The sequence below is a fragment of the Anomalospiza imberbis genome, chromosome 5 (genome assembly GCF_031753505.1).
Source record: "Anomalospiza imberbis isolate Cuckoo-Finch-1a 21T00152 chromosome 5, ASM3175350v1, whole genome shotgun sequence".
NCBI lineage: Eukaryota > Metazoa > Chordata > Aves > Passeriformes > Viduidae > Anomalospiza > Anomalospiza imberbis.
Window position 1 is genome coordinate 55,320,843 of NC_089685.1, and position 27,600 is coordinate 55,348,442.

At 43.7% G+C, this 27,600-nt stretch overlaps 1 protein-coding gene and 1 long non-coding RNA gene across 6 annotated transcripts in view; one reads left to right on the plus strand and one right to left on the minus strand.

Annotated features, from left to right (window-relative positions):
* Window positions 1-6,835: 6,835 nt before the first annotated feature.
* On the minus strand, window positions 6,836-13,931 carry LOC137474387 (uncharacterized). The gene is made up of 2 exons (XR_010999329.1): window positions 12,953-13,931; window positions 6,836-10,006 (listed from the first exon to the last, which is right to left on the minus strand). It is a non-coding gene; the product is annotated as an uncharacterized lncRNA (long non-coding RNA).
* The window catches only part of TMTC1 (transmembrane O-mannosyltransferase targeting cadherins 1), a 133,055-nt gene continuing 115,311 nt past the window's right edge, over window positions 9,857-27,600 (plus strand). For 2 of the 5 annotated variants that reach the window (XM_068190919.1, XM_068190920.1), the window contains exons 1-3: window positions 12,489-12,958; window positions 24,605-24,782; window positions 26,423-26,496. In XM_068190919.1, coding sequence (XP_068047020.1) covers window positions 12,651-12,958; window positions 24,605-24,782; window positions 26,423-26,496 — 560 coding nt within the window. In that variant the 5' untranslated portion in view covers window positions 12,489-12,650. Of the gene's footprint in view, window positions 9,880-11,942; window positions 12,120-12,488; window positions 12,959-24,604; window positions 24,783-26,422; window positions 26,497-27,600 lie in introns of those variants that run through there. The other 3 variants (XM_068190916.1, XM_068190918.1, XM_068190915.1) reach the window with 3 other exon arrangements.

A 27,600-nucleotide genomic window follows, 5' to 3' on the forward strand; every position in this document is an offset into this window, starting at 1 on the left:
CTTGCTGTGGGCAGCAGAGCATAGGAAGCACAAGATGGTGCTTTTCAGTGGCAAGGCTTCAACTCTGGCATCACTTTTTGCAGTGTTAAACCACAGAATCCACAAGGGAGGTGCCATAATAGCAAAATGCTGTTAAAAGTGATAATGTATTTTATAAGGGCTTCAAGCACTTCTCATAATGTTTGCCAATTTGTCAAGTCATCATTCTCCATTTGTGATACCCAGTGATAACTAAAGAAATTTTTAATCCATTTTTATCAACATTAGTGAGTTCATCACGAATATGTTGAAAAAACAAAATGCAAGCATTAAAATCAGTGTGAAGAAAATATATTCTTATTCTAGCATGGGCTCGAACCTGCACAACTGCAAATTAAAATGTTCAGGTCTTCACTTTAGAAACAAAGGGAAATGATCTGCCTTTGGACACTACTGTCTGCACATATGTTGGTATTTTCTTTCTATGGTTAGTGATCATGAGCATATTTTGTCTGGCATGAGACAATTTCACATAATCAGGTGCATAAATGAAAAGTCAGGGGTTCCAATTAGATGTTCGCTCATACCAAACAGGCTGCCTCAAACCAGTATGAGCACATGACTTCAGAGCCACAAATGGCAGGCTCTGTGCTGTCCCTGGAGAGGAGCAAACTAGAAGTTAAAACCTTTTTTCATGGCCTGGATGCAGACAGACTTCTACATGCATCCTCTCCCCACATACTGAGCAGGACCCACTTCAGCAGAGCAACAGAAGTTCCTTTAAGGAGCAGGCGGAGAAAGATAGGTGGGAATGAAGGAGACCTCTGTGCTGTGCCTTAGAACTTCTGGGTACTCTATTGGTTTGAACAACAGTGATGTTAAGTGGAATTTTTTGCCTTGCACATTAGCACCGGGGACCTAAAAGAGACCCCGGCCTTCTGCTGGCACATTTGTTGGATCAGGTTGTGTGCTCACAGCTTCCTCTTGCCGAGCTGCACTATTACAGCTGGACACTAGAGAGCTCCTTGTACCAAAAACAGCTCAGCAATGCGAGGGGAGGCTCCCTGAGAGGCGCCTTCCAAGCAGTCCCATCCTTTCTAGAGGAATTTTACTCGGGTTTTACAATTGTGTTAAAAATTAATATTCTCAAGGGAAAACTGTCTTTGCCAGAGCGATGGCTGCAGCTGTAACTCCACACCTCCTACCCCCACCAAGACAGATTTTGCAGTTGTAACTTGGAAACTAATTACACAGATAGCAAAAAGTAAATCAAATGCTGCCAGCTTGGAAATTATAATTAAGTTTTCCTTGCAATAACAAACACACTCAATATGTGATTTATTATGACTATTGCTGTATTAATGATAGTAATAGTCTATGTCATGCACCTATGCAGAGTGCATGTTTTCATTTAAATTGCCAGATTACAGCCCCAGATGCAGGATGAATTCTAAGTAGCTCTCTGCAGTCAGTCTGCTGATAACCTTAAGCCTTACAACACACAAGCTATTGCCAAACACTACTCTATTAGCAAGCAATAAAACAGGATGAAGACTGGGTCTACTTTTTTTCATTAGCTGTGTGTGACCTGTCCCCCACAGTTGCCTTTACCCTATCAATCTCTTATTAAAAACCAAAGCAAAATCCCCTATGCTGTCACTGTGAGGGCATGTGCATTCCTGCTTTGCAGACTCTGACACAAGCACAGGCTGCTGCAAGATGCTAGAGAGAAGTAACAGTCCTATTCTATTCCCATAGGGATTTTGCTCAGGGGTTGATTTGCTGTTAATCTTGTCCTGAGGTCAGCAGCAGGAGGGCACAGGATTTTAGTGGGAACGGTTCAGGATTTTCCCTCCCAAGCAAGACCTGTCTCACTTCCATCTCAAAATCCTGGAACACAAAGTCTGGAAAAGTCTGTATGAAAACTACAGAAAGGCTGGGGAAAGCCTTGTTCCAACCTCTGCTGTGCACTGTGGTTGTGCTTGGCCAGGGCAGAGAAATAGCTGGCACAGCTGGGACCTGTGACAACAGTCCTGTTGAGAGGTTGGTGTCTGTGCTGCTGCTGGCAGCTGGGAGACCAGGCTGGCACAGCTGGCAGGCTGGTGCCCGAAGTTGAAGGCTTGCTGTTGCGGTTGCTTAGTGACACTTTCAGCTAGAGGGACCAATTCATTATGAGTGATAATGTTCCAGATCCGATTAGGTTACTTGCAGGCAGCCTGACAGGGCAAAAATACTTATTGCTGCCTTTGCCTGGATGTTGAGGAGGACATTCTGCAGGAATGAGTCAGATCTGATTGGATTTCTGTAGAAAGCCAAGGAATCAGTTTTGAGTTCTGAGGAAGCTTCTCTTCCAGGACAACTTGACCATGCTAGTGACAGTGAACTGAATTGTGTCGTGATCATCTTGTCACTTGGTTTCCAAAACCAGCATGTGACAATGACTGCTGAAAGATGAAATCTAGTGTTTGCTTCTTTCTTCTTTTTAACCCACGGTCCTCTGAAAATGTATAGATGACTGCAAAAAAAAAAAAAAAAAAAAAAAAAGGAGAATGTTCAGAGTAGGGCAGCTCCCAAGAAGGTCAGTGTGGGAGGTGAGAGGCTGCCTTTTGATTCCTCTGAAATGCTCTCTGAGGAGCTGGGCTGTGTGAGCCTTGGCCATGCCGTTCCACACCCACACCCTGGCTCCCGTACCTGCCGGGCAAGTCCCTAGCACGGCACTTACCAGCTGTCTTCCCAAACGACCTTGAGCTACCTGGAGGATTCTCTCCTACGTTTTTGTGAACCGGAGGGCTCGTAATGATAGAAAATGTAACAAAATCCAGCAGCAACTCGCTGAACTGGAGCTGACAAAATGAAAGGGTGTGGTGAAGTCAGAGCCAGCAGTCTCTTGCAAAACCCCGGTTCAGAAAATTCTGTTATATTGTTTCCATCCCTGGGAGCTCACATTACACCCCAGCTAAACCTAGCACTGCCCTGTCATTCTTCAGGCAGTTTTATGGCATGACAGGAGTCTGGAAAATTAGAAGCCAGTTAAACAAATTTAAAAATTTAATGGAATCCTCTGTCTGCATCTTGAAAGAGAAAAAAGGAAATTCCTTGGGATATCTTTTACTCATAGGGAGGATCATATTGGCCTTCAAAAGGCAGCAACACCAAGGTGGCCACTGGAGTGAGAGAAAATCTTGCAAAATTTTATGAAGGAAATGAAAATGTGATTCCTGTAAAGTCACCCCTTTTCTCATCATCTCATACCATGTGATATTCAGAAAAAGTGAAAACACTAGCAGCAGCTGTGAACTACTTTTCCCCTCTAATTTTATTTTGCTTCAACTGTCCAGAGAGCAAACCTTTTGGGAGGTATCCAAGACCTCAACATCTAAGGAACCCTTTCTAAAATCTAAATATAATAACTCTGCCAACTTAGCTGACACATGTGGTTATTTCAGTGACAAAGAACTCTGGGACCATCTAATCCCTCTCTCAAAAAAACCCAAAACAAAACAAGCAAACAAACAGAAAGCCACCCCAGTATAGCTTTATTTATCTCCCCAAAATATTTTGATATGTGGTCTTTGGGAAAATGGCTCATTTAAAATTATTCTTATAAACTGTTAGTGAATGGATGGTGATGATCCATAGGCTATTGCTTTCATCAAGATGTCACCCACTGTCATGTCTGACTAATAAGAGTTTATAGACCAGCCATGAGTATAAGTGGTCTCAGTGACACAAATTCAAACTCAGCAGCTCAGCTTACTGCAGCTTAGCATGGATTAATTTCCCATGGCAGATGCCAGCACATGCCAAAAAAAGACTAACCCCCATCTTTATGATTTTTCTCTTCTTCACAATTGTCAGTCTATGTAAGTACAGAGATAACAAGAAATAGGCCCAAATTACAAAGCATGGATCTCTGCAGCACTTCTTTGAAGTTGGGTTGTGCCTGAGTTTTCCTTCAGGCTCCTCTCCAATCCTTTCCCTTATAAAAGTATTCATTTTCTTGTGGTTTTACCCTTTTTACCAATAGGTCTGTTTAAGCAGCAGTGATACAAATTAAATTGGCTCTCAGGTAATTAATTTCTTTCTCTCTGTGTTTTCCCAGGGAAGGACTAAAAGTACAGAGGTGTAGTGTGGTTTGGCAGAATGGTTTGTTTGCTATTATTATCTTTTTTGTTTACACTTGTTTGTTTATAATGGTTTGTTTGCTATTATCTTTTTTGTTTATACTTTTTTGTTTATAATGGTTTGTTTGCTATTATTATCTCTTTTTTGTTTATAAACTTTCTCTGCCCTGAGAAGGTGATATTGACGAGAGTCACAAAAATCCTTAGGTCTGGCAGGGAATCGCTCATTATTCCTGAAGCAGCTTCCAGAGAAGCCCTGTCTCAGTGTACATGACCTCTAATCTACAAAAGAAAAGGTTGCCCTGTGCCTGAGGAACAGAGCTGTGGCATGAACTTGGCAGTAGTTAAGACATGCTGAGCATCTCTGAAAGCCTCTGGACAGCACACAGGAAAAACTAAGAAGGATCTAGGATGTGTTAGGGAGGTCAGATGGGCCCCTGAGTTTGATGTGATGTCCCAAGGATGGAAGGAAGGGGCAGATGTAATGTGCTAGGAGTGGTCTACTAGAGGTGACAGAAAATCCTGCAGAGAGGTGTTGCCACGCAGGTTCAGTAACACTGAGTTTGCTAGATGTGCTCCCAAACTGAGACTTGTTTTGGTTTCTGTGCCTTCCAGGCTCCAAATGCTGTCCAGAAAGCTCCTATTGAGGGATCCTAGGACGGTTTCAGCTGAACTGCAGATGGCTTTGGGCTGAAGCCATGGGAATTTTTGTAAGCTCTAAACTAGGCAAAGCTCAGTACCTTGTTTTTTAAAATGTTTAGCAATAGAAATGCAAAGGTTAGAAGTTCTGGCTTAGAAGAAAACTGGAGTGGAATCAGGCAGAAGAAATTATCTGAAACATTGAAGGGAGTGTGAGTGGGCAGAAGAAAGCAAGTGAGACTCATCTCCTCGGAGAGACTGAAAGGAGGGAGTTCTTCAGTCCCCATCAGCAGGAGGAGCTGGAAACCCTGAGCTCATAAGTGTACACTTGTCTTAGGGAAAACTGGGGAAAGTCACACACGTCTCGCTAGAGCATTTCAGGAGAGCCAAGAGTTTGCATTCACTTGGGTAAAAGGTGTGTAAGTATTGTTAGAGCATATGGCTCATAATTCTTTCCATTGCCATATTTCTAGCCCCAGAACTGTGCAGTAACTATGTAACAAATCTCAATGTGAGCCGATGGAAGAGGGAAAGGTGATTTTAGCCAAAACAAAACAGGATTTGTACGTGCTCTCACACCCTCATCCTGTTCCATCCCGCTCTTTGTCCTGTTCCATCCATGGATTACGATTTATTTTTCTCTCCTTGTCTGGGTGTTTGATGGCTCTGAGCCTGCTTTTTTTCTGCCTCTCATCACTTCTTTAGGGCTTTGGTCTGTAGTCTGTCCTCTTTTTCACTCTGTTTGCAGTTTAGGGAGGTCCTGATAAACTGCACATAGATGTGCTGGCATCTTGATCCCCCAGGTGTCATCTGCACCTTCCATTCTCACAGCACTTCTACTGATCCTTCTGTTGCTTCCACATCTAAATAATCACTTCCATTCAGAATGGGCTTAATATTTTTATTAAAAATTCCTTGAATATTACAATATATTTTACCTGTCTGCAGCAGACTCACAAGAGTGCAGATGAGTGCTGAACAGCAGGGATTGCTGGGGAGTGATTCTTTTATCCTACTACCAATTTCAGGGTCACTTAGATGCATGGTCTGTGGAAACAGTGGAGAAGGAAAAGGGAACACAGGAAAGCTACTTCAATCATTCCCAGCTGCCTCCTTCTCCATCCTGCTTCCTCCTGATGCTGCCCCCCCTCAACCAGGTTTTCAAATTGTTTCCTCTGAGAAGCTGTAGGGGGTTTTACTGCTTTGATTTTTAACTGATTTATTGGTTGGCTGATAATTTCTCAAATGCCTTGGGGAAACCGCAAGGACAGAACCAGTCAAAAGTTAACTGGTGGGATAGCTCCCCAGCCAGCAGAGCTGGCTTAGGTTGCTGTGACTGTGCTTGAGCACCTACCTTTGCTTTAACACAGCCAGAGCTGTTCCCTACACCTCAGTGTAAGAGAACCAGCGAGCAGAAGCAGAACCCAGAGTGAATGCTTGGATGCATTGTTTTATCTGGAGTGTTTGTTCAACATAAACACTAGAAAGTTAAGCTTATTTGAAGTTAATTTTTTGCAAAATAAAATTGTAGCTGCTTGCGAAAATAAAATCCAAAGAAGTCACCTGAAAAAAGATAATGTCATATTTCTTTTGCAGTAGCTTTAATGGAAACTTTCTCCTTCCTCAAATTATAATGACTCCACGTGGCTTATTCTACAATATAGATTTTAATATTTGTGATAAAATTTATTCCAGCTGCTGCTAATAATAGAGATATGAATAATAATATTACAGAGCAGTCTTGACTGGACTTGGTGCAGATTTATTAATTTGTATTTTTTTCCATTCTAAACCCAAATACTAAAAAATGTATGAAAAGAAAGAAAGGTAATTGCAACCACTGGCTTCTACTTCACCATGATGAAATTGAGCTTGCCTGGTAATCAGAGAATAAATGTAGAGATTTCCTGATTTTATCCAACAGTCTGATTTTATCAGACCTTTTGCAGTGAATGCAATTCAATTGAATGTAGGGATGCCAGAAGATCTTTTGTATAAATCAGTTACTTTTAGGAGAGAACTGCTGCTGCATTCCAGCCCAGAGATTTACAGAAAACAAAACCAACTGAGTCTGAATAGGGAACAGACTCAGGGGCTTTAACCTCTGTTTTTATTTTGACATATGAACTTTTAAGAGACAATTGCACTGGGGAACCTACAGTCAACTCTGAAGACTGAGTGTAGGGTCAAATTAACTGTTTCAGTACAGTCCAAAATGCCTTCTTTAAAACCAGGTTTATCTTCCAAATCCAGTGTCTCCCTACAGGAGCAATATGAATCCCAACCACTAAATATTGATCAGAGTTTCCTACCCTGCACTTGACCTCAGCGACTCAGCATCCAACAGTACAACCACAGGACAATACACATGTGTCCTTGCACAGCCTCGTGGGAAGCATATGGTGTCTGAGTTACTAATGTCCATTTCTTGGGAAAGCTATCCTTTTAAAACAGCTTCTGTCTAGCAGGATTTTCTTTAAACAGCCTCACACACATTCTGCTTGTACTTGGAAACAATGTTCCAGGAGGAGTGAAAATGTCATCCACCGCTATGCAATGTAAGTGAAAAAAAATGTTGGGTCATATAAGAATCCCTCATTTGCTTATCCAGAGGGTGGCCTATCTTGGGTTTTCCTTTTTAATTTTTGTGGTTCTGAGTCATTAACTGATTTCCATGAAGTGCATAAAAATTCTTGTAATACTGTCTTGTAGTTAATCAGCAATAAATAGATGACTGTTACAAGTGATAACTCTTATGACTCAAACCCTCTTGCCTGTACTTTTCCCTTACTCTGCTGCAATAAAAAAGATCTGTCAGGCAAGGGCAAGGCTGAGGACTTTCTTTGGCTTTGGGAAACTTCTTCAATGCTTCCAGCAGAGGAAGAGTGCAGATCCATTCTCAGTAAGGAAAGAAAAATGCTTTTGCACCTCCATTCCCTGTTTCATGGAATTCTGAACACCCAAATCATGCACACAGAAATGGAAAGTACTGATCTCCTCAGCTGATGGGGGAAGCTGCTGGAGTGGGGAATCTCATCTGCCTATGCCATAGTCTGCCTCCTCTCAGTAGATGAAGAACCCCATTATTCTCATTATTGGGGCTTGTCCCACCTCTGTATTGTCCCTGATGTTTAAACTGATATTACATAACCCAAGTCACTCTACTATTTGCTGGTAGAGTGTCAAATCATGGATGCTCCCTCTGCTGTGGGTGTTCAAAGATTCTGAACAATCCTGCCCGTAGACTAAGGCTTAACTCGTGTCTCTTCAAAGGCAGAAAATGCATTCGTTGTATGAGCTGAAAAAGAGATTCCCTCTAATCCAGTAACAACTATGGCAAGCTTTTTTTGAGCTTGAAATCTCTCATTTTGCGTGAGCATATGAAACAGGTGACAAATGGATGTGAAAATGGGTCACAGAGGATTCTCTGTTACTTGCCATCTGCTTCGGGGTGGGGGGGGGAAATGAGAGTTTATGAGGATCCACCAAGCAGTGCTCACCATGTGATATCTTCTTGTTGATATCCCTTGATAAATACTGAGGGGTTGGAATTTTCAGGGCTAATATTTAGCACAGTCTGTGACTGCCATAGTGAGAAGGTTTACTAGGGGGTTGTGGGCTGAACTTGAAATACTATATCCCCTTTGAAAAGGATAGGTCATCCTGAGGATATTGCATTTCTTTGTCTCCTAAGGATGACAGGACCAAGGTACTAAGGTTTCCTCTCTTGCTTGCTCTGGCTCTTGGCCACAGCAGAAAGTGAAAGTAAAAACATTGGAACTTTCGCTGGGCTTTAGGAAGAATTCACCAAAGAGAAACTTTCTGTTGCCTGAATAGACTTAGAAGCAATTTGGTAACAAGGATCGTAATTAGTATTTTCCCAGCAAATCTCAGTGCAGCTTTTCACTGTTGCAGTGCTCCCAGTAACTCCAAAATGCAAATCCTACTTGACTAAACAGAATTATGCCTGCATTGAACTCCTTGGAGGGGTTCAGGTCCACATGGATTGCTCTCTGTCTCTCCACAGCTTTTCGAGCACAGGCAGCACACTGGATTTAAGATGCCAAACTTGGTTTGTTTTTAACAATATTAACACAATCTGTATCTGCTGAAGATTCTACGCATGGCAGATCCAGAGTTTCATCCTGGGGCAACTGAAATGAATTGCAGTAACTGACTACAAGCAGAAATCAATTGGACCAGTTACCAAATGACTTCATTTAAATGTAAAATTATTTGCTCAGACAGCAAGAAACTATTTACATGTGCTACTTTTGAAATTTACCTCTAGCTATGACCATATGGTAATTTAACTTTTAAATTGTATTTACTGCATTCCTATACTTTAATCAGTCAATGCAAAGCTTAACTCTTCAGAACTCTGTGTTTAAGCTTGAAACTCAAAACATTTGCAGTTTCTCTCTGCCTTTGAGCAGTTGCAATTGTCAGATAATAGCAGATCAATCAGTGCTCAGCCTTTGAAGTGTATCGCTCAAATGTGTCTCCTGCCTTGCATTGGTTGCCCTATGTTGTACTCCAAGTGGAGGCAAAACTTTCCTGCTTTGGGAGTAACGAGCTCTGCTCAATTACCAGAGCAAGGATTTTTTTGAGCATCACACATAATTAGTTTCAAGGTCTCTAGTTTTAACAGCCATTTGTTAATCTTTTTTATATAGCTGGCACAAAACTTGTGATTCAAATACAAGAAAGCAGGAAAATAGCTGGAGTACTTCAACTACACACAATTCCAGAACACAGCTCAGCTCTTCTGAGAAGCAATTTGGCTTCAGATTTCAGAAGCAATGACATGGCTACTTTAGGTAGAGAAAGAACCAAGGCTTGCAGAAGAAGGAAATACTTATTTTAGATAACATATTTTTGGAAGTGACAAAGCAACTTCGTGGCAAATAATCCCATCTCTGTATTCTCTTTTTTCTCTCTCGGTCTCTTTTGTCTCCCTCTGTGTCTATGACTGCATGCATCTGTACAGATCTGACATCCAGAACACAGCAGCGTTCAGTATTTCTTCTTCTGCTCTCTGAATTCTTTTTGCTGTTACTTTCTTTATAAGTGGACAGGACTTCTAGGAAGACAACATCTTGAATTCAATCTGTGATGGTGACTGCTGCATGAAGAGGTAATGTTTCCCTTTGTGGAGAAAGTAGAATATGATGTGTTAGTATTTCAGTGGGTCTTGGTGTGAAGAACAGGAGGTCTTCCTCACTGGCTGGCTGGAGCATTGCTTTGTCTCTTTCAGATGTTTGCTTGAAGGAAGAAAGGAAAGAACTGGTCTGTCTTGGAAAAGTAAGAATAGATTTTCTTGTCATACAAGGATTTGGCAAATCACCGTTAACTATATGTTATGCATAACATTTCAATAAGCACATAAGAAACAGTTTAAAAATAAATTGGGGTTTTCTCCATTGCAAAGTCTAGGTCTCTGTGCCAGATAAAAGCCAATGGTCTGTGTAGGTGCCCTCCTAAAGAGTGTTAGGGGAAGGAGTCCTGAGTGGGTCAGGACTGCCATCTCTCTCTTTGCAGTGTTAATGAAGCATGTTGGGTTATGGAAGAGAGCAGGATATTGTAGCTCTGCATGAGAAGCAACGTTATTTATTCCATAGAGTGTGCCTGTTGTACTATGTGGTGTTAGATGGCTGTGTATGATACTGTCAGAATATATTGTCAGGAAATTCCTTGATAGGAAAATTATTTTCTATCACCTCTTCATCATTTACTGGTTAGAACTCTGGATTTTTTGTGAGCTTTTTGTAAAGAACTAATTAAGCTGCAGGAGTGGACAGCAGGACTTGTGACACCGCAGGGACACGTCCCACAGCCCTGGATAACAAATGGAGAGACCTGTCCCTGCCCCTGTGCCAAGCTGCCTGATGTCCGCCCTGGGCCCTGTTCTGTGGCAGGAGCAGGCTGACAGTGGGCTCCCCCCAACCTGTGATGATGGAGGACAGAAGGCTGCAAGACATTGATGAGAAAGGCTGTGAGGACTCTGATCCCTGGAGGCGGGGACCAGAGGTATGGGGGTCTTGTTGGGAGGGTCAACATGCTAAGGCCCAGCTGGGCTAGAGGATTGCAGATTAATTTCAAATATGACCTGCAGTCTACTCTAAGGCAATTTCAGCCTTTAAAGTTTACACATTGTTTTTGCTTTCATCAACATTACAGTCCATTCCTCTCTACCCCCCCTCCCCACTATTTTAATTTATGTCAACAAAAAGTCCTGATGCCACCTCTTAGGCACGTGTGCAATAGTGAGGTTGTTTCCAGAGCTGCTGGGTCCTTGTTGGCTTTGATACTTGCGTGCCTCTGGATTCCAGGCTGTTTATCTTCCTGTGCCCATGCATTGACTTTGGAGTGGAACTTTACATGCCTAGGCTTTGAAACTTTGGTGAAAATGAAGACCAACACACTATTACAAGTGGTCTCCCACTGCTGATGAAAGCTCCATGCAGCCAACTGCCTAAATCTCATCAGCTGCTTAAACTGAGAGTTTGAATTAATGGCTCTGAATGTGGTGGAGTTTCCTTCTGTCCCGGATATAAACACACTGTCCTAGGCAGAGTTAACTGTTATTTTTAGCTATAACAAAAGTGCATTTGAAAAGCCTGTTCTTTTGCACTTGGAAAATACCAGATGACTCCCAGTGCCAAATTCGCTGGGGGGAAAAAGCATTCCTGAAGCAAGCTTGCCCTGGACAGGCTGCATGAACTTTCCAAGGCTTCCGCTCCCCTCTTTTTCCCACACATTCACAGGCACGCTCACACGCACACACAGGGAGCAGGCTGCTGCTGAGCCCTGCTCAGTGTATTTTTTCCTCAAGAACAAATTCAAAGTGTGTCCAGTTTGTTCATTCACCTAATTGAATTAAAGTTTCTTTGCTAAGCAGTGTTATTGCTTTGTTGGGTTATAAGCAGGTTTCCTTGAAAGGGTAAAACCCCATTATGAGAGTCTTTGTTTTTTTGTTTTTTGAAAAATTTATGACTATGTAGTTTTCATAAATGGGTGAATAGATGATCTGACCATGGCCTTTCCTTAAGTTATTGAGGCTTATCACTAACACAAGAAAGATTATCCGTGGGAGGGTATGGACGCATTGCAGCTCTCAAATGATTTTGGAATAAAGACAGGAAATGGACCAGAGTAGAGAAAACAAGTTCTGTGGCACCAAAAAGCCTTTTCCTCCAGCAGGACACAGCGGGGGACTGTTTGGCACAGCCGACGCTGCAGCGTAGAGGATGTGGCCCAGCACTGGTGCCGTGGAGCAGCGTGCGGTGCAGCAGCATCGATACCGGATAGCATGCACGCTGTGGATGCTGTGGAGCAGCCTGGGTGCCGTGGAGCCGGGATGCTGCCGCTGGCCAGGTGAGCACGGTCCACAGGGGAGCTGCGGAGGGGGCCGCCCGCGGGGGTCGGAGGAGGCGCTGGCCCCAGGCGGCAGGACAGCCCTGCACCCGTCTCCTGAGAGAGCAGGGACAGCGGCGACCCGACCGCCGCAGCGGGACTCCGCTCGCCGCCCCGCAGCGCTCCCCGCCCGCGGGCGGCACGGCTTCGCGTGGCTGCCGCCGTGCCGGGTCCCCTCCGCGCTGTGCGGCGGGGCCACGGCGGGCAGAGCCCACCGCGCCGACGGGCTGAGGAGGTGGCGGCGGGGTGACAGCGCGGCAAGGAGCATGCGTGCGGGCGGGGGCGCGGGGGGAGAGGAGGAGGAGGAAGAGGAGGAGAAGGGATGGCGCGGGGAGGCGGCCGCTGTTTATTTGCAGCCGGGCGGGCTGCGCCTCGGCAGAGCGCGAGTGGCCGGCGGCGGTCCCGCTGCCCGCCCCGCACCATGCGGGCGCCGCTGCCTCCCCGCGCCGCGGCGGCGGCGGAGCCGGGGCCGCCAGCGCGGCGCCCCGCGCCATGGTGACGGGCTCGGCGCGGGGCTCCCGCAGCCGGGACCGAGCCGCGCCGGCCCCCTGCCCGTCGGCGGGCGGGCGGCGCGGCGGGGCGGCGGCGGCGGCGGTGCTGGCGGGGCTGTGCGCCCTCTGCTACGGCAACTCCCTGCGGGGCGAGTTCGTGCACGACGACGTCTGGGCCATCGTGAACAACCCCGACGTGCGGGCGGCCGCCCCCGTGTCCGCCGCCTTCGCCAACGACTTCTGGGGCAAGCGCATGGCCGAGAACACCAGCCACAAGTCCTACCGGCCCCTCTGCGTCCTCACCTTCAAGTGAGTGTCGGCGGGGCGGGCGGGGGCTCCCCCTCCGCACGGATCCTCTCCCGGCTCCGTGTCCGGGCGGACCGGAGCGGACGGCCCCGGGTGGGGGTCAGGGGGAGTCCCCCGGTCCCGCGCCCTCGGCTTCGTGATTCAGCATTTCTGCCCGGAGTTTGCGGGACGGGGGGCGGGCGGGGGCTCAGCCGCCGGCGCGGTCCCGCGGCCCGGCCCGGGCAAGTTTGCTGGAGAAGGGGAGCGATGAGATGACGCTCCGGAGGAGTCCGCCGCTCTCCCGGCAAGTGCCTCTCTTTCCCGGCCGTTTGGGAGCAGGTGGCGCCTCTTCCCCGGGCTGCGGGAGGGATGAAAGGGAAAACGGAGCGTTTCAGAAAGCGCTTTTGGCTGGGGAAGGTGCTCACGTGAATTCCTCGTGAGTTCTTCCCGTGCTTTATCTCGGGTACCTTTCCTCCGCAATTGAGTGACCATGCCAGAAACTTACCGCGTTGTGTTTTGAAACAGACCCGTAGTTACCTCTCCCTTTGTTCGTAGCGCTAAGTGGAGGGGTCAGTCCCGCGGGTACCGCGCCGTTTCGTGCATCCCTCCTGCCAGCCTCCCTTGTCAGTCACGGAGTTGCAGCCTCCCTGCTTCAGATGTTCCTTCCCTGTGTACCGGGCAAAGTTGTTGAGGAGGAGTTTCCGTTTTACAGGAATAAAGGGAAGTTGAGCAGCAGTAAAGTGACAGCTACCTTTGCTAATCCTAGAAAGAAAACCTTCGCTGGCCTCTCTCCCCCAGGAGAAGAATTTGTGGCACACCAGCTCAGTTTCAATCCATACAGTTTGTCATTTTCTCCATTAGTTTGTTCTCTGTTTAATTAATTCTGATGGAACATTAACGATGATGAATACTTATCTCATTTTAGCATTTAGAAATGATACATGTGTTTTCAGAGAGCTGTGCTGAAGAGCTGGTGGTGTGGCTGAAAGATGTCTAGTGCTCGGTGATCGGTGATCGGTAGATGCTCATTGCAAACTACTGCAGGTGTTGGGAATAAAGGGTATGGGCATTGGCAAGTCTGCCAGGGGATGTGTTACCGGTTCCTGGTTCACTCTGTTGATTGAGTAACTCATTAGCACACAGGATATATAAATAGAATTTCATGAATATGTGGAAATTGAGTGTTTCTGTGAAGTAGGAGCAGTTTTGGGAAATGGAACGTCCCTTTGGCATTCCCACAGAGCACTTGCTGCTCTTTGGTTGTAAAGGTGGACTTGGAGCCAAGAGGCATCAGTATTGGCTGTCTGGGCACAGGCTGGCGTGCTCCTCATAAAGGAAAGCTGAGTAGCACAGACCCTTGTAAACTGGATTTTTAGAACAGGTTTGGTACCTTCTCCTTGAAGGGCATTTCATCACATTTCTGTAGAGAGCGAGGTGGGAGTAGGTAGTTGCAGGCAGTGCTGGCTTTGCGCACACAGAGTGCCTTCTCCATCGTGTGTCCAACTAAATTCTTGTAGTTTGGGGATCCATGTAATTAATCCATTCCTCCAGCAATACACCTAGGGGTAATGGGAGGGAAGAGTGAACATGCGTGTATCACCACCGACCTCATTGCATGCAATATTAGCACTGGAGTGCTGGACTTGGCCCCCTAGATCAGGTTGCAGGATTGAGATTGTGATGCTAATGACCAAAAGGAACTTAAACTTTAATAACAAAATGAAAACAAAATGTTCTAGTTCCCATTTGTATGTATTTGAACTGGTTTTGCCTTTGCTATTTAAAGGGGTGTGTGTCAAAAAAGGATGAAGTGCTGTCTCTGCCTAGTTTTTCCTGGAAGGGAAGTGACACTAATTTTGTGAACAAGATTTAATCCTCTATGCTTATAATAACCATATAGCCAAGACATTGGGTCAAAGGCAGAGTCATTTGTTCACCACTTGGCATTGCATTTGGAATAGGGAAGGAATCATTTATCTTCCCTGGCTGCAGAGGGAGATTATATCCACTGCATCCAAATTATCCTTCCAGCCTTCCAGTTTCCACGTTCTTCCCATTTCATTTCTACCAGTAGGATGTCAGAGGAAGATGTTGAGAACTGGGTGGAGTGAATCCTCAGTGAAATCCAGTGCTTCCAAGGAAGCCTTGGGCAGCTTTTGCCAAGCAGTGCTGAACCTGTGGCTGAGCTGTGCTCTGCCTGCCTGAGGCATCTGCCCCTGCCTTGCTCCAGCAGGAGGTTGCTGCTTGCTCTCTGTCTTCCTGCAGAAGAAAAAATGGATTTACGCTGATTCTTGTAAAAAGCTCAGCAGAAACTGATAGGTTACAGAATGGAAATTGATGTTGCTAATAGTTTTGTTAGAATTTACTCCACCCACTTAAGATACTTGAGAAAATTGTGTGATGTGTGCAGGAAGGAGGGAAGAGAGTACCAAAGTATTCTGGTATCTTTATTGTTTGTAGATTTGCTTGTTTTATTTATCTTGTGCTAATTTGGTCAAATCCAAGGCATTTCAATAGCAGCATGAATCTTTGTATCAGCCTAGTGGCTCTACTTCTCTTGCATGAAACTTTCATCTGTAAAGGCTTTTTTTCGCATCTTGCTGTATTAAGATTAAAGAATCTGGGAGATCTCCAAACTGCCTGTACAGAACAGATGTGAAGGGTGGGCTGAAATTTACATCTACAGATTCATAATCTACTGAAACTTTGTCTCAGTCTCTTCTGCCTTTTGTGGCTGTGAAAGTAAGAGGCAGGACTCAAAATGCCCTGTGGACTTCTCATTAGGCTGAACGTATCCTACATATAAGCTACGTATTCCTGAAATGATCTCAATTAAAAAAATTTATCACCCATCTGTCAGAAAAATCTGAAGCAGACATTGCTGAAATTGTGTAACAGTAGTTCAGTGTCCCTGATGAATTGGAAATCATAAGTGACAGTCCTCATTCCCATAGACTAATGCTCTGGAGCCAAACAGTGAAAAGAGCTCAAGTATTTGACATTATTCACACTGGATCTGACAGTATGAATGATCAGAGGAAGAAAACAGTGGCCCACTGGAACCATTAAGCAAAATTTAAAATAGTCACAGAATTGCTGCACTGTTTTCTGTGGATTATCATCAGAAGGGGAAAAAAAGCCTTCATATGGACTGTTGAATTAAATAATGTTTGCTTTGTGTCTTTGACCTTCTCTTACCTTTTCTCTTGACTTCTGTAAAATAAAGGAATGTTGAATGAGTTGGTTCAGAAGCATTCCTATTACACATGGATAGCTGTTAGGTGACAGGTCTAGCACAACTCCTCATCTGCACAGGAGTTGAGATGGTAGGCAGTGGTTTTTCTTAGTCCTTCAGAAAAACTTACTTCATGCTCTCTTCTCCAGTTGCTGTCACTTAGAGGTATTTACCTGCAGGTGTTTTCTTCTCTAAGAAGTGATTCAATATACTTATTTCTAAAGGAGGCAACTTTTTGGACTCAGAAGATACAATTTTTTGGTGTCTTCCCTATAAAATCTTAAGATGAAAGGTAGGAAAAAAGAGAACTGCCAGTTCTGTAATTCAGTCAGGATTTTATATTTAAACTGAGTGCTTTCTGTCTTACACCTTGCCTCCACTAACAGAAGTTCACTGAATCATTTATTCCCTCAGTAGCACTTCAGTTACTCCTTGTTTCCAGTGGTTTTGCAGAAATGTTTCTGAGCTGCTGAAGCAGAAGGTGCAATCCTCAATGCTGTCTCCCTTCCTCTTTCTCTTTCTGTCAAATCCCCATTTAGATAGATTCTCCAACCCAGAAACAAAGAGGTGATGGAAGATTAGGTGTAGTCAGCAGCACAGTGAAGGTACACAGTGATAGAAAATGGTGAGAATGAAGCCTTTCAAATCCCCTGTATGCCAAGATTTAAAGACATTTAATCAGATATGAGCCTCCTGGTTTGCAAGTGACTGAGAAATGAAGGCCCTGTGTGCTCAGCCTCATTGGTGGTGCCAAGGCAAGTGCTGGTGAGGGATGTCTCAAGGAACAGAAGAAAAAGGTGGTGACAAGTCTAGGGCACATGGCTGTGACAAAGACTTGGGAGGATGGCATGGCAGGGAAGCACAGCAGATACCTGGTCTTCCTCAAAGGAGGAGGGAGTGACTGTTCTCTGGGAATGTGCTTGGCTCTATGAGAAGGGTGTCAGAGTGTCCACTCCAGCTGCTGCTGGTGGCCTAGGAGAAGAGGAGCTGGAGGGGGAGTAAGCTGCAAAAGGGAATTTGAAAAGACAAGCAAAGACACAATTTGTGCAGAGAGCCATCCTACTGGTACTCTAGCTGGACAAAAAAATGGGGAAAAAGATAAATTGAAAAGTCTGGGCTGTGCTCAGGTGCTGACTGCAGAATGGTTAACCTTCCAGGTGTGCCCACCAAGGCTGCTAGTCAGTGATGGCTTGGGTATGTACCTGCCTGGGAAATAAATAGGGCCCTTCAACAGCAGCTCAGTATTCTGGGTTGGCATTGAGAGCCTCATGTGAGGCTCCAGTGGCTTTGGATCAAAGTCTTAAGTGAATATGAGCTTGGGTTTGATGTAAATACATAGCCAAAGAGAGAAGTGATTCTATAACTCATTGTCAGCCTTCTGATCTATTGGGTTGTTTACAGCTGATCCTTCTGTTTTTTCAGCTGTATCAGTGGCATAAGTTTCAAGGACAGGGAGCTTAAGAGAACCAAAACAACCTGGGGAAGGAAAAAAGACCTTACATTTTCTTTGTTATTGATTTAATGTTATATTACAGCTTGACAGTGCAGGGTAATATAGTGGAGCTATAATGTGTCAGGTTAAATACACAGTGCACAAGTATTTTCTTCACTCTGAACATCACAATGTTTAAGATTGTGTCAGAATTTCTCTTGTACAGCTTAGCCTACTATTTCTATTTATGCTGTGGCAGTCACTCTCCACACTGCTACTGTGATATCTGCCATGAAATGGATGTAGTTCTGGTGGAGCCACACTGGATGAGGTGGACTTGGTGAAGAAAAGCAGATGCTTTTTTAAGACTGCTTTTGTTATAGCTGAAATATACAGACATGTCTATAAGCACATAATCTTTTCTTTTGACCCAGAGCAGAATGCCTTGCTGTGATTTTAGGTGTCTTCCAAAGCTTGGTGCCTCAAAGCTTAGGTTTTTTCCCCCAGTTTCAGGTGCACAAGAAGTTTCCCTCACAAATGTAATTTCTGTAGCAGGTGTCTGATGTTTATGGTCGTAAGTTTGGGCTGTGTTTCTCTGGGGTTGGTTGCACTCCCTGGAAGGAGGACAGGACTCCTGTGGAGGGTGAGGGGAAGCTCCCTGCCCAGGGATGGGGGGTACAGACCTGCCTGGGGTCCATGCTGTCATGCTGCTTGCAGCCAAGCCCAGAGGTGAAGTTTTGTCCAGTAGGAAAAGTGTGTACAAAGTATGTAGGAGTCTACCTTCGCATTTTCTAAACCCTGAGTAAAATCTGCCTGTCTCTTGAATTTAAAGCCCTTTATGAGAGAAAGAGTTCTCTAATTGTCCTGAACAACTTGGCTAAGGTGAATGCAGTCACACTTATCTTTGCTGCTTGCTTCGGTGATGTCTTGTCTCTATTTAACACCTACCAATTCCTGGAGATTTTCTCTCATCAGGCATTCTGTTCTTCCTGCATCAGTGTCACCATTAATTTTCTTTGGCCATCTTTTACCTAAAATTCTCAGCTTTCGACCAGCCTTCTTACCGACAGGAGCATCCCTGTCAATACACTTTAGAGTCCATGAAAATAAAGTACTCTGGCTGCTGCTGGTTAGCTAAAGGCATTTCTCTGCATTTTCTTGCTCTTTTTCTGACTGCTTTCCTGGGCTTTCTCTTTTTTTGTCTCACATGCTTAAAGAAAGGGAAAAGAGAAAAAGCTGTTCTCTTTTCACTCACTATACCTTTTTTCCCCCTTTTTTTCTTGCTTCTTTGTAAGTTAGAATGGCATTTCCTTCACGGCCTTCAGCTTATTTCAATCTTACTTCATGTTTGGTGGAGAACTGTTACATCCAGTTTGAAATACTGTCTTTAGGACTAATAACTTTATACGAGATTTTGGTTACTATTGCTTTCTTTTCTTGAGTGACTGTCCTAGCTTGGTTTTTGATCACAGCTCATCTCTTTCTCTCTCCCCGCACTGATGGATGGCTGCTGAAGAGTTTCATGAGATGTTAATTTCCTCAGTTCTTGCTGAGGTGCTACATAAGAATATTTTTTAAGACAAACTGCATTTTGTTCACTATTTAGATAAAATGGCACCTGATTTGTAATTTTGTTGCTTGCCATCATCTGGATTTTCTTCTTCTCTAGTTTTCCAAGGCCACTACTGGAGGCAAACCTAAAGCCGTGTGAATGGTGCCCTTGTTATTCTTAACACAGGAATGATCATCAAACCACACTTGCTGTGGTTTTACCAGAAAATTCTGCCCTGGCACATTTGCCACCTTCAAGGTGCTGCTTTCTCCCAGTCTAATTGTGATTTGTTTTTTCTTTCCCTACCCCTGCTGGAAAGCAATAACCCGCTCTGAATGCCTGCACTTAACTAGTGCTCTTGTAAGTGATGACTTCTGTGCTCGGAGGCAATTGCTACAGCTTGGGAATTGATGCCGCCTCTGTCTTGTCGCCCATCGCAGTTATAGCAAGTCAAGGGCCAAACCATTTAAGCCCTATTGTCCATTTAATTCTTAGGTGTTGTACTGTACTGTGAAGATTAGCAGCACAAATCAGCACGAAGTGCTCTTACACTTTGTGGTGGAAACTGGCCATTGCAGGAGCACCACTGCAAAGGGACTTGTTTTCTGTTTACTGCTACAGGTTTTTCATTAATCTTTGAGCTGTTTCCACATACAGCCTTTACCAATATCGCCACTGATGCAGCTGCACCTCTTTTGGAGTGCAAATGCTCATTTTCCTGGCACGAAGTACATGCATCTGTGGAGTTTATAAGGAGATTCCACCATGCACTGAAAGGGGGTATTACTTTGCATAAAGTTTGCCATATTTAACACACAATTTGAACACGAAAAGATCTTCACAGGAAACTTAATCTATCCTTATGTATTAAATTAATTTATATAAATCTGCATGTGAGCCTTCCTTATAAAAACTGTGGGGGTTTTATGAGGTAGGGGATGCTCTGAGACTTTCCATTAAGTGTTACTTGCTATAACAAATTACCATTATTATCCTGTGTATTTCTATTTTATAACATGTTGTGTTTCATTCTTAGTCCTTTGAAAAGAATAAAACAGGTTAAACTAAACAAGAGCTGCCCAGGGATAATAACAAAGTCTATAAAAAGAGAAACTCTCCAGTTATGGTTTACAATATTATTAAATCATAAGAGGCCTTAAAAAAATTGAATGAGTCTTCATGCGTAAAAGTGGATGAAAAGCATTATATTTGAGCTGGGGTAGGGGTGCTGGTGATTATAAACCCTAACTGGGTATATATGGAATTTGTCTGTGAGCCTGAGCTCTTGCAGCATAGACCCCTCTGATTTTGAGTCTGTGAGGATGAAGCTACAGAGTCCCACTCCATTTCCAGGCCCTCTCTGTGGGGAATTGCTTACCCAGAATTGATGTGTCCCTGATAACTTCTCTGGAGGATGTCTGAGGGTACTGATGGAGGTTACTTTTAAGAGATAGAATAATTTGCTTTCTTCTGGAGGGCTGTTGTACAGCCTCTACTCGGTGAACCTTCAACAGTAGGTTGCTGCCTGTGGAAGTCTCTCTTTCGGAGACAGAAGTGGTGTAATTTCTTTCCCAAGAGTGGATGGTGGAAGAATGGTAGAAAAACTGCTGCATGTGGCAAAGCAAGCTATACTATTCCACTGTTCCTTGAAAACATCCATCAGCCTTAACAAAATCAATCTTATTTTGGTGTACCTTCTGCATGGGTGTGCATTTTGGGCAGTGTTCTGCCTTGGGTGTGACGTGCTGAGCCACACCTGGGCACAAATACAGTGTTGTCTTGAATACGTGTTTCAGTGCAGCCTGTCTGCCCTGGTGGGACATGTGATCAACGCTGAGATTTCTGTAATCAGTTTTTTGTTTTGGTGGTGGCTGAGAGACTGCTGGTCAGCCCTATTAGACCTGTCAGTGTCACCTAGTATTGAGAGACTGCACTTTGGTGTATGTGCTCTTCTCCTCCTTTCCCTGGGTCCTCTGAGGGCCTTTGCATTTGAACTACCATTTGCCATTTTGAAGGAGCTTTAGCAGAATCTTTGCTTCCAGGGACTCTTCCAGCAGAGATGTTAAAGCTGTAAAAACTCTTCTCCAAGTGTTTTGTGGGTGGCTCCTCTGAGGATCAACCTCCATGTCTGAGATGGTTGTATCTCCTCTTTCAAGGGTCTCTATTCCTAGCAGTGTTATCACTTGCTGTGTTCAGCCCCAAATCTTTAGGATGCTGTTTGCAAACGCGTCTCTGTTTTGAGGAGCAGCCTGTTCATACAGCCCAAAGCATCTCCTCTCCTCACTGTGTGCTCTACCAAGGCCATAAGATGTATCTTACAAGTTGTGCTTTAGCTCAGGCAGAAGTTATGATCTTCATGCAAAAATGGCTACATGATACAATTTTCCCCATTTGTGGGGCAGGGTAAGTACGGAAATACAAGGGCAACACCACCCTCACCTCACTTCAGTGTAGTGCAGTTTTTGCTTGCCAGAACTTCTGTTTATGAACATTATGTTGGAGAAAGACCACTTCTTCCTTAATTTTGAGATTCATATCTCTGTTTTACTTCCTTTGTTTGCTGAACGGTCTACTGTGTATAATTGCTGCATGCTGCTGCCAGTAAACAAGACTGACTCTCTCTGTTAGGGTATTAAAGATTAAGAGGAGAGAAGTAATTTTTTATTTACCCATCCTCTTCTTGGCTCCCTTGGCCAGAAGTTCCTGCACAGTTCCCCTGCAGTGGAGCAAATTTGGCATTGCATAGTAGGCTGCCTTTTTTCCCCCATGGCTGTGTGAGCTGGGCAGCTTTGCAGAGTTCTTCTGACTTGGATTAGAGCTGTTTGAAGACCCAGATTTGCTCACCCGTTTGGCATACAATAAATTTAACCACTGCTAACGTTTCAACATCATTCTACTGGGATTGTTTCAGGATGAAAGAATGTTTCCTTCATTGCCATGTGGCCTAATTTCTTATGACAAAGAGCTTTAGCAGCAAAAAGCACTGGTGTGAATATAGCACCTGCACACGCTCACGTTTAGTGCTCATGGACCACCAAAGATGGTATTTAAAACATACTTGCAGTCTGATTTTGCTGTTTAGTGGAAGAATTACCTCAATAGCATGGTATTATGTTTGTATTTTGTTTTGCTGTTTTTCATTTATATAAAGAACACACGGGGAACAGCCAAGCTGTGAGGCTGGTGCTTTTACAGAGCTGTTCTCAATAATTTACATCGGGTAACTCACAGCTTACAGGCCTCATTGACTTGATGTTCACCCCCAGAAGGGGTGTGAAGGACTCACTCCATCTTTGGGATAGGGGACCTGATGGGGGTAGGAGGATCCATTGCCTATAAAGTTCTGCCTCTCCTGCCAGCAGACCTGTTTTGCAGGATGGGAAGTGATCAGGCGTGATCCATGGAGACTGATGGTAGATTTTTCAAAAGTATTGTCAGATGTCATGGGTTTAGTGCTTGGTTCTCACAACTTGGCCAACTAAATGAGAATTTCTCCCCTTTCGGTGCATGAGTTCATATCACCTGATATCCTGAGCACTTGTCCTCACCTGCCTGCATCTGCTTTCTTCAGAAATCAGGTTCCCAGATGGCACTTCGGCATTTGAGGTGGAGCAGTGGACTCTGCTCCAGCTGATTTACAGCCAGAAATGATTCATTTGTTACAGGAATGTCTCCTGCAGAGAGTCCCTGTCATTGTGCACATCTGCAGGTGTCTTGGAGTGAACTGTGGCTCCATTAGGGGCAGGGTGGCCCCGTGCTGAAAACAGGATGCTGGCCTGGGGGTTCCCTCTGCTGCAGTGTATTTGCAGCTGAAGCTCTGCCTGGGTGTCTGTTACTGCCATTTGTTGTGGTTTGTCATTCAGTGCTGGTAGAAATAAGGGAAAGTGATGGATGTTGCTGCCCTGAAGTGGCTTGCAGGAGGAATGGGATAAAAAAAGAAAAACCTCCAAACTCTTTGTGTATTCTTGAATTACACAGACTGATGCCTTGTCAAAATGTAACTGCATCAACCCATACTTCAAAGGGAAAGGTCAAGTCATTCCAAAATCTCACTTTTTCACAAACTCTCTGGGTTTCATCTGTTGCCTCCACAAACACTCCAGTAGGAGCACAGCAGGAATGCACAAGTAAGACTCTTGGTCTGGTAAAATTGGATTGGCCTGGAAAATTCAACCCAGGACAGCTAGCACTTCATTGCTTATGAATAAGAAATGTAGAGAGTTATTTATTAAAAAAAAAAAAAAAGTCTGGCTCTCACAGACCTCTTCACACCTCCTCTGTCTCTCAAAAACACCTAAGGTGTTCTATTATAGTAGCAACAGCTCAGTGGCCTTGCTGTTGCATCATGCTTGTTATGGTAGACCTGGAATCTCTTAGTAACAGCAGGAAAGATTATTAATCCTATAGCATATTTACAACTGCATGTAAAATATTTAGATTGCGTCTTCTTTTTACTGGTTATCTTGTAGTTTGTTTAAAAAAAAATCCTTCAACATTAGTTAGATGTTTTTCCAGATTCCTTGTTCGTATATGGAGTCTTGCCTAGATAGGCACCAGGTGTATGTGTGTATATTTGTGCAGATACATATATAAATTTGTCCAAATGTACAGATGCTGTTAATACTTAAGAGAATTATCTTCAACTGTAGGTGAGACAAGGCTTGTCAGCAGCTGTTAAGCAAGCTGGCTGTAAAAAACTGTGACCAGAAGAATGTGTTAATACATGCTGTCAAACAAATGTCATAACAACTTGTTACGCTTTATTTTTTTTTTGTGATTGACACAAATAATGAAACCCTAATTGTCTCACTGAGTCTAGGGTGATGTTAGCTGACTTAGCTTTGCCATCAATGTCCTTGTAAAAATGATGCAAACTATTAGACAAGCTTCTTTATGACAGTAAAGCATTTAAATAAAGGCTTAACCTTCAGTGTGTGACACTGTTTTGAAAGTTAAATGGGAATAAATACCTCTGTTATGCTAAGCAGATGCTCCAGCACCTTACCAAGTCCTTGTCTTGGCTGTTCCTGGGCAAAAGAATCTATTCTAGAGCAGAAAATAACTATCCATATTGTAAAGCTGCCACATGGCCAACAGAACCACAGAAGGTGCCAACAGGGAAATAGGACAAGGGCTGTGATGTTGGCCAGGGTGATTTGCTGCTCAGGAAGCACAGGCGTGGTCTCACTGCAGTAAACTCTGTTGGGAGGGCACAGGACTCTCTGTCAAAAAGGTTGCCAAACACAACCACGTAATATAAAAATTGGGGAAATGGTTTCTCTTTAATCAAATAAGCCAGAAGTTTAGAGCGATATGCAGTAATTCGTTTAATAGCACTAACATTAGATGACTGCAAATGGGATAAAAGGCATAATTTAGAGTATTTGAACGATGTCTTCCTATTAGAAGATCTCTCAAATCTAGCAATGGTTTTGTTTTGTTTCCTTACAGGTTAAACATATTGCTGGCTGGCATGAACCCCTTCTATTTCCATGCAGTGAATGTAATTTTACACTGTCTGGTGACTCTTGTGCTGATGTACACTTGTGACAAAGCTGTGTTCAAGGACTGTCGACTTGCTTTTGTCACGGCGCTCTTCTTTGCTGTGCATCCCATTCACACCGAGGCTGTAAGTATATGCCACCAAACCTAAAAATAAATCAATTCTTCAAAATTTTAATATTTTTTTAGGGAAACCTCTGAGTCATACAGAATGTTGTACTTGTGATTTTTTTTTTTTTTTTTTGCTATGGGGGGAGTAAAAGTGAGAACGTGCTCTATTTAAAATAATTTGTCAGAGTCATTAAGAAAAAAGTGTATTCATACCACCAGTCTTTGTGCTCTGGAACTGAATTCTAAATGATGGTCTTAATCAGCCATGCTGGGAATAAATGGACAGTCAGGAGTTTTCTGAAACCAAAGACCTCAGTGAGGCTGTGCTCTCCTGCTGGGATATTGTTGCATGCCTTCAGTCATCTCCTATAGCCATCAATTTTAGGGAGGAAAAGTGAAGGTACCATTACTGTGTATTCAGGAGGAGCTCTCTCAGAGGTGATGTGACCCATGGATTAATTTATATTTACTTCAATTAAAAGCTAGGAGAATAGTCTTCAGAAAAAAAACTGTTCACAAACACCAGCATAAGTTTACAGAACAACAGCTCATATTGGAAATCTTTCTGGTCATTATAAGAAAACATTTAAAGACATAATCATTCCAAAACTTCAGTCTGTTAGCACTAGGAGACACCTCTATAGCTAAAAGGAGTCTTGCTGTCTTGAAGAGGGAAAGGTAATGTCCAGCTCTCCACACTGTAAAAAAGAAATGCTCTCATTAGCCGAGATACCACTGACATCACACTGCTCACATTCCAAGCCTTTGAAAATGGGGCAGGGAAACAGCTCCTGTGGCTGAGAACTTTTGAGGAGAGATTACCTTAATAACAAAAAGCCACAAGCTTTGGAGTTACTCCCTGTGCTGTGTTGTGTGAACTAATCAGCTGGGCTCCTTTTGATAATACAGCTTTATATTTTAAGGGAGGTTTTAGATGAGGCACTCTTGGAATTTATTTTTTGTCTGGATCAGAACTTTAAAAGGTTAAAATAAATGCCAGAGCTCTGAATATAACTTAATTATGTAATCTCAAAAGAGACAAAATTTCAAAGGGCCCTTTATTTGCTTTATGGGTGATTTTTAGATCCTTATGAAATAGGATATTGAAATAACTGTAAAAAGGAGTGTTTATCTGTTCTTCAGTATTCCCTTTTTTACAAAAAGATTTTGTTCATTAATCTGTAGGAAAAAAAGTCTTGCAAACTCAGGTTGTTCAGGAGGAATAAATTCTTTAAGTTCTATTCTATCCCTTTTTGGTGATAAAGTTCATTCAAATGTTACTTATATAGTAAGTAATTTTCTTTAACAAATTTCAGTATTGGGAGTTGGATGCATTTCTCATCTAAGCCTTATTATGCAAAATTAAAACAAATCCTTAAAATTGGCATTTTCTATATAACTTAATTAATATTTTATTAAGTAAGGAATGACTTTACTGTTGGCTTCTTCATTTGTTCTGCCAAGCTAGAAATGCAGCAGACAAAACTGAGCATGCCGTACACTGTCCAAGTAACATTTTGGTATGCTGAGGGAGGATAACACTGAAAGATCAAAAGCTTAAAATAGTAGCAGTGAGCATGGATTGTTGAGGCAGTCACTGAGTGTTTTTACATTTTTAGATGTGTTTTTACACCTGTGTGTCTCCTTTCCTTTCAGGTAACAGGTATAGTAGGCAGAGCAGATGTCCTTGCCTGTCTACTCTTTCTGTTGGCTTTTCTCTCCTATAATAGGTACGTGGTAACATCAAGAGATTCTTTAGTCTGAGGGAGGGGACCAGAGGCAGCTGTCAGTGTTTGATGGTTGTTGGCAGAAGTGCTTCCCACAGCTCTGCTGTATGGAAGTGTCCTGGCCCCTGCTTGCAGCCATGGTGATGCTTATGAGAACAAAAAAAAACCAAAACATTAAACCAGGAGTCAACATTGACAATCCCTCTTCCACTGGCATTACAGCTGACCACACAGCAGAAGAGGGCTTATAAAAATTGTAAAGAAATGTTTTCAATGGAAGGCAAATTGTCTGTATGTAGAGTGAAGAGCAGACAGACACATGCTTGCCTTCAGATGCATGCTGTGACTGTGGGACTCTGGAATGCCTGGTCTGAGAGAGTTAAGGAGTGTGTCTAGACCATTAGTCAGTCATCCTTTTCAGGTGAAAACTTGGCACTGCTTGCTGCTCTGTGTTCTAAAACTGCAACTGAACAAGTACAGATACAGAAATAGCTTACTTGGATGGGGTTTCTGCACCTTTTGCATTATTTACAGTTTGAAATAACATTGTTTGCATTCAGAAATAGCACCATGTCATCACAGCCACGGGGAAAAACTGCTGATACCCCTCCGGGGCTGTCTGCTACAAACCCACAATGCTGTTTTCGTCAGAAGGTTTCAAAGGTGTGAAACATAGTGACCCCACAGGAATCTGCCTGTTTGATTTCAGTTCTTTCCTGCCTTCTCCCCTGTGATAGGGGCTTGCTGCCCAGTCTGTTAATGATTAGGACACATCTCTGACTCAGGGGGAGTGTGGGAGGGATGGAGGAATTTTTGCTTGCCTAGTGCTTTTGGTCCCAGAAGGAGAATTAAGCATGTGTGTTCCACATGACAGAAAGCAGGTGTTTTCCTGCCTTCTCTGCACTTACTCTGCCTTCCTCTGTTTCAAATCTACTTTATTTTTCTGCTTGTCTTTGTTTCACCTCTTGTGCACCAAGATTTCGAGCAGCTCCGCAAATTTGCGTGTTCCCTTCCTGTCCCATGGCTAAGTCTTTTCTCATTTTAGATTGTTCATGTCTTGACATGTTCGTGTCGGCCATCTTAAGGCATTAAGGAAAAGTGTCTCAG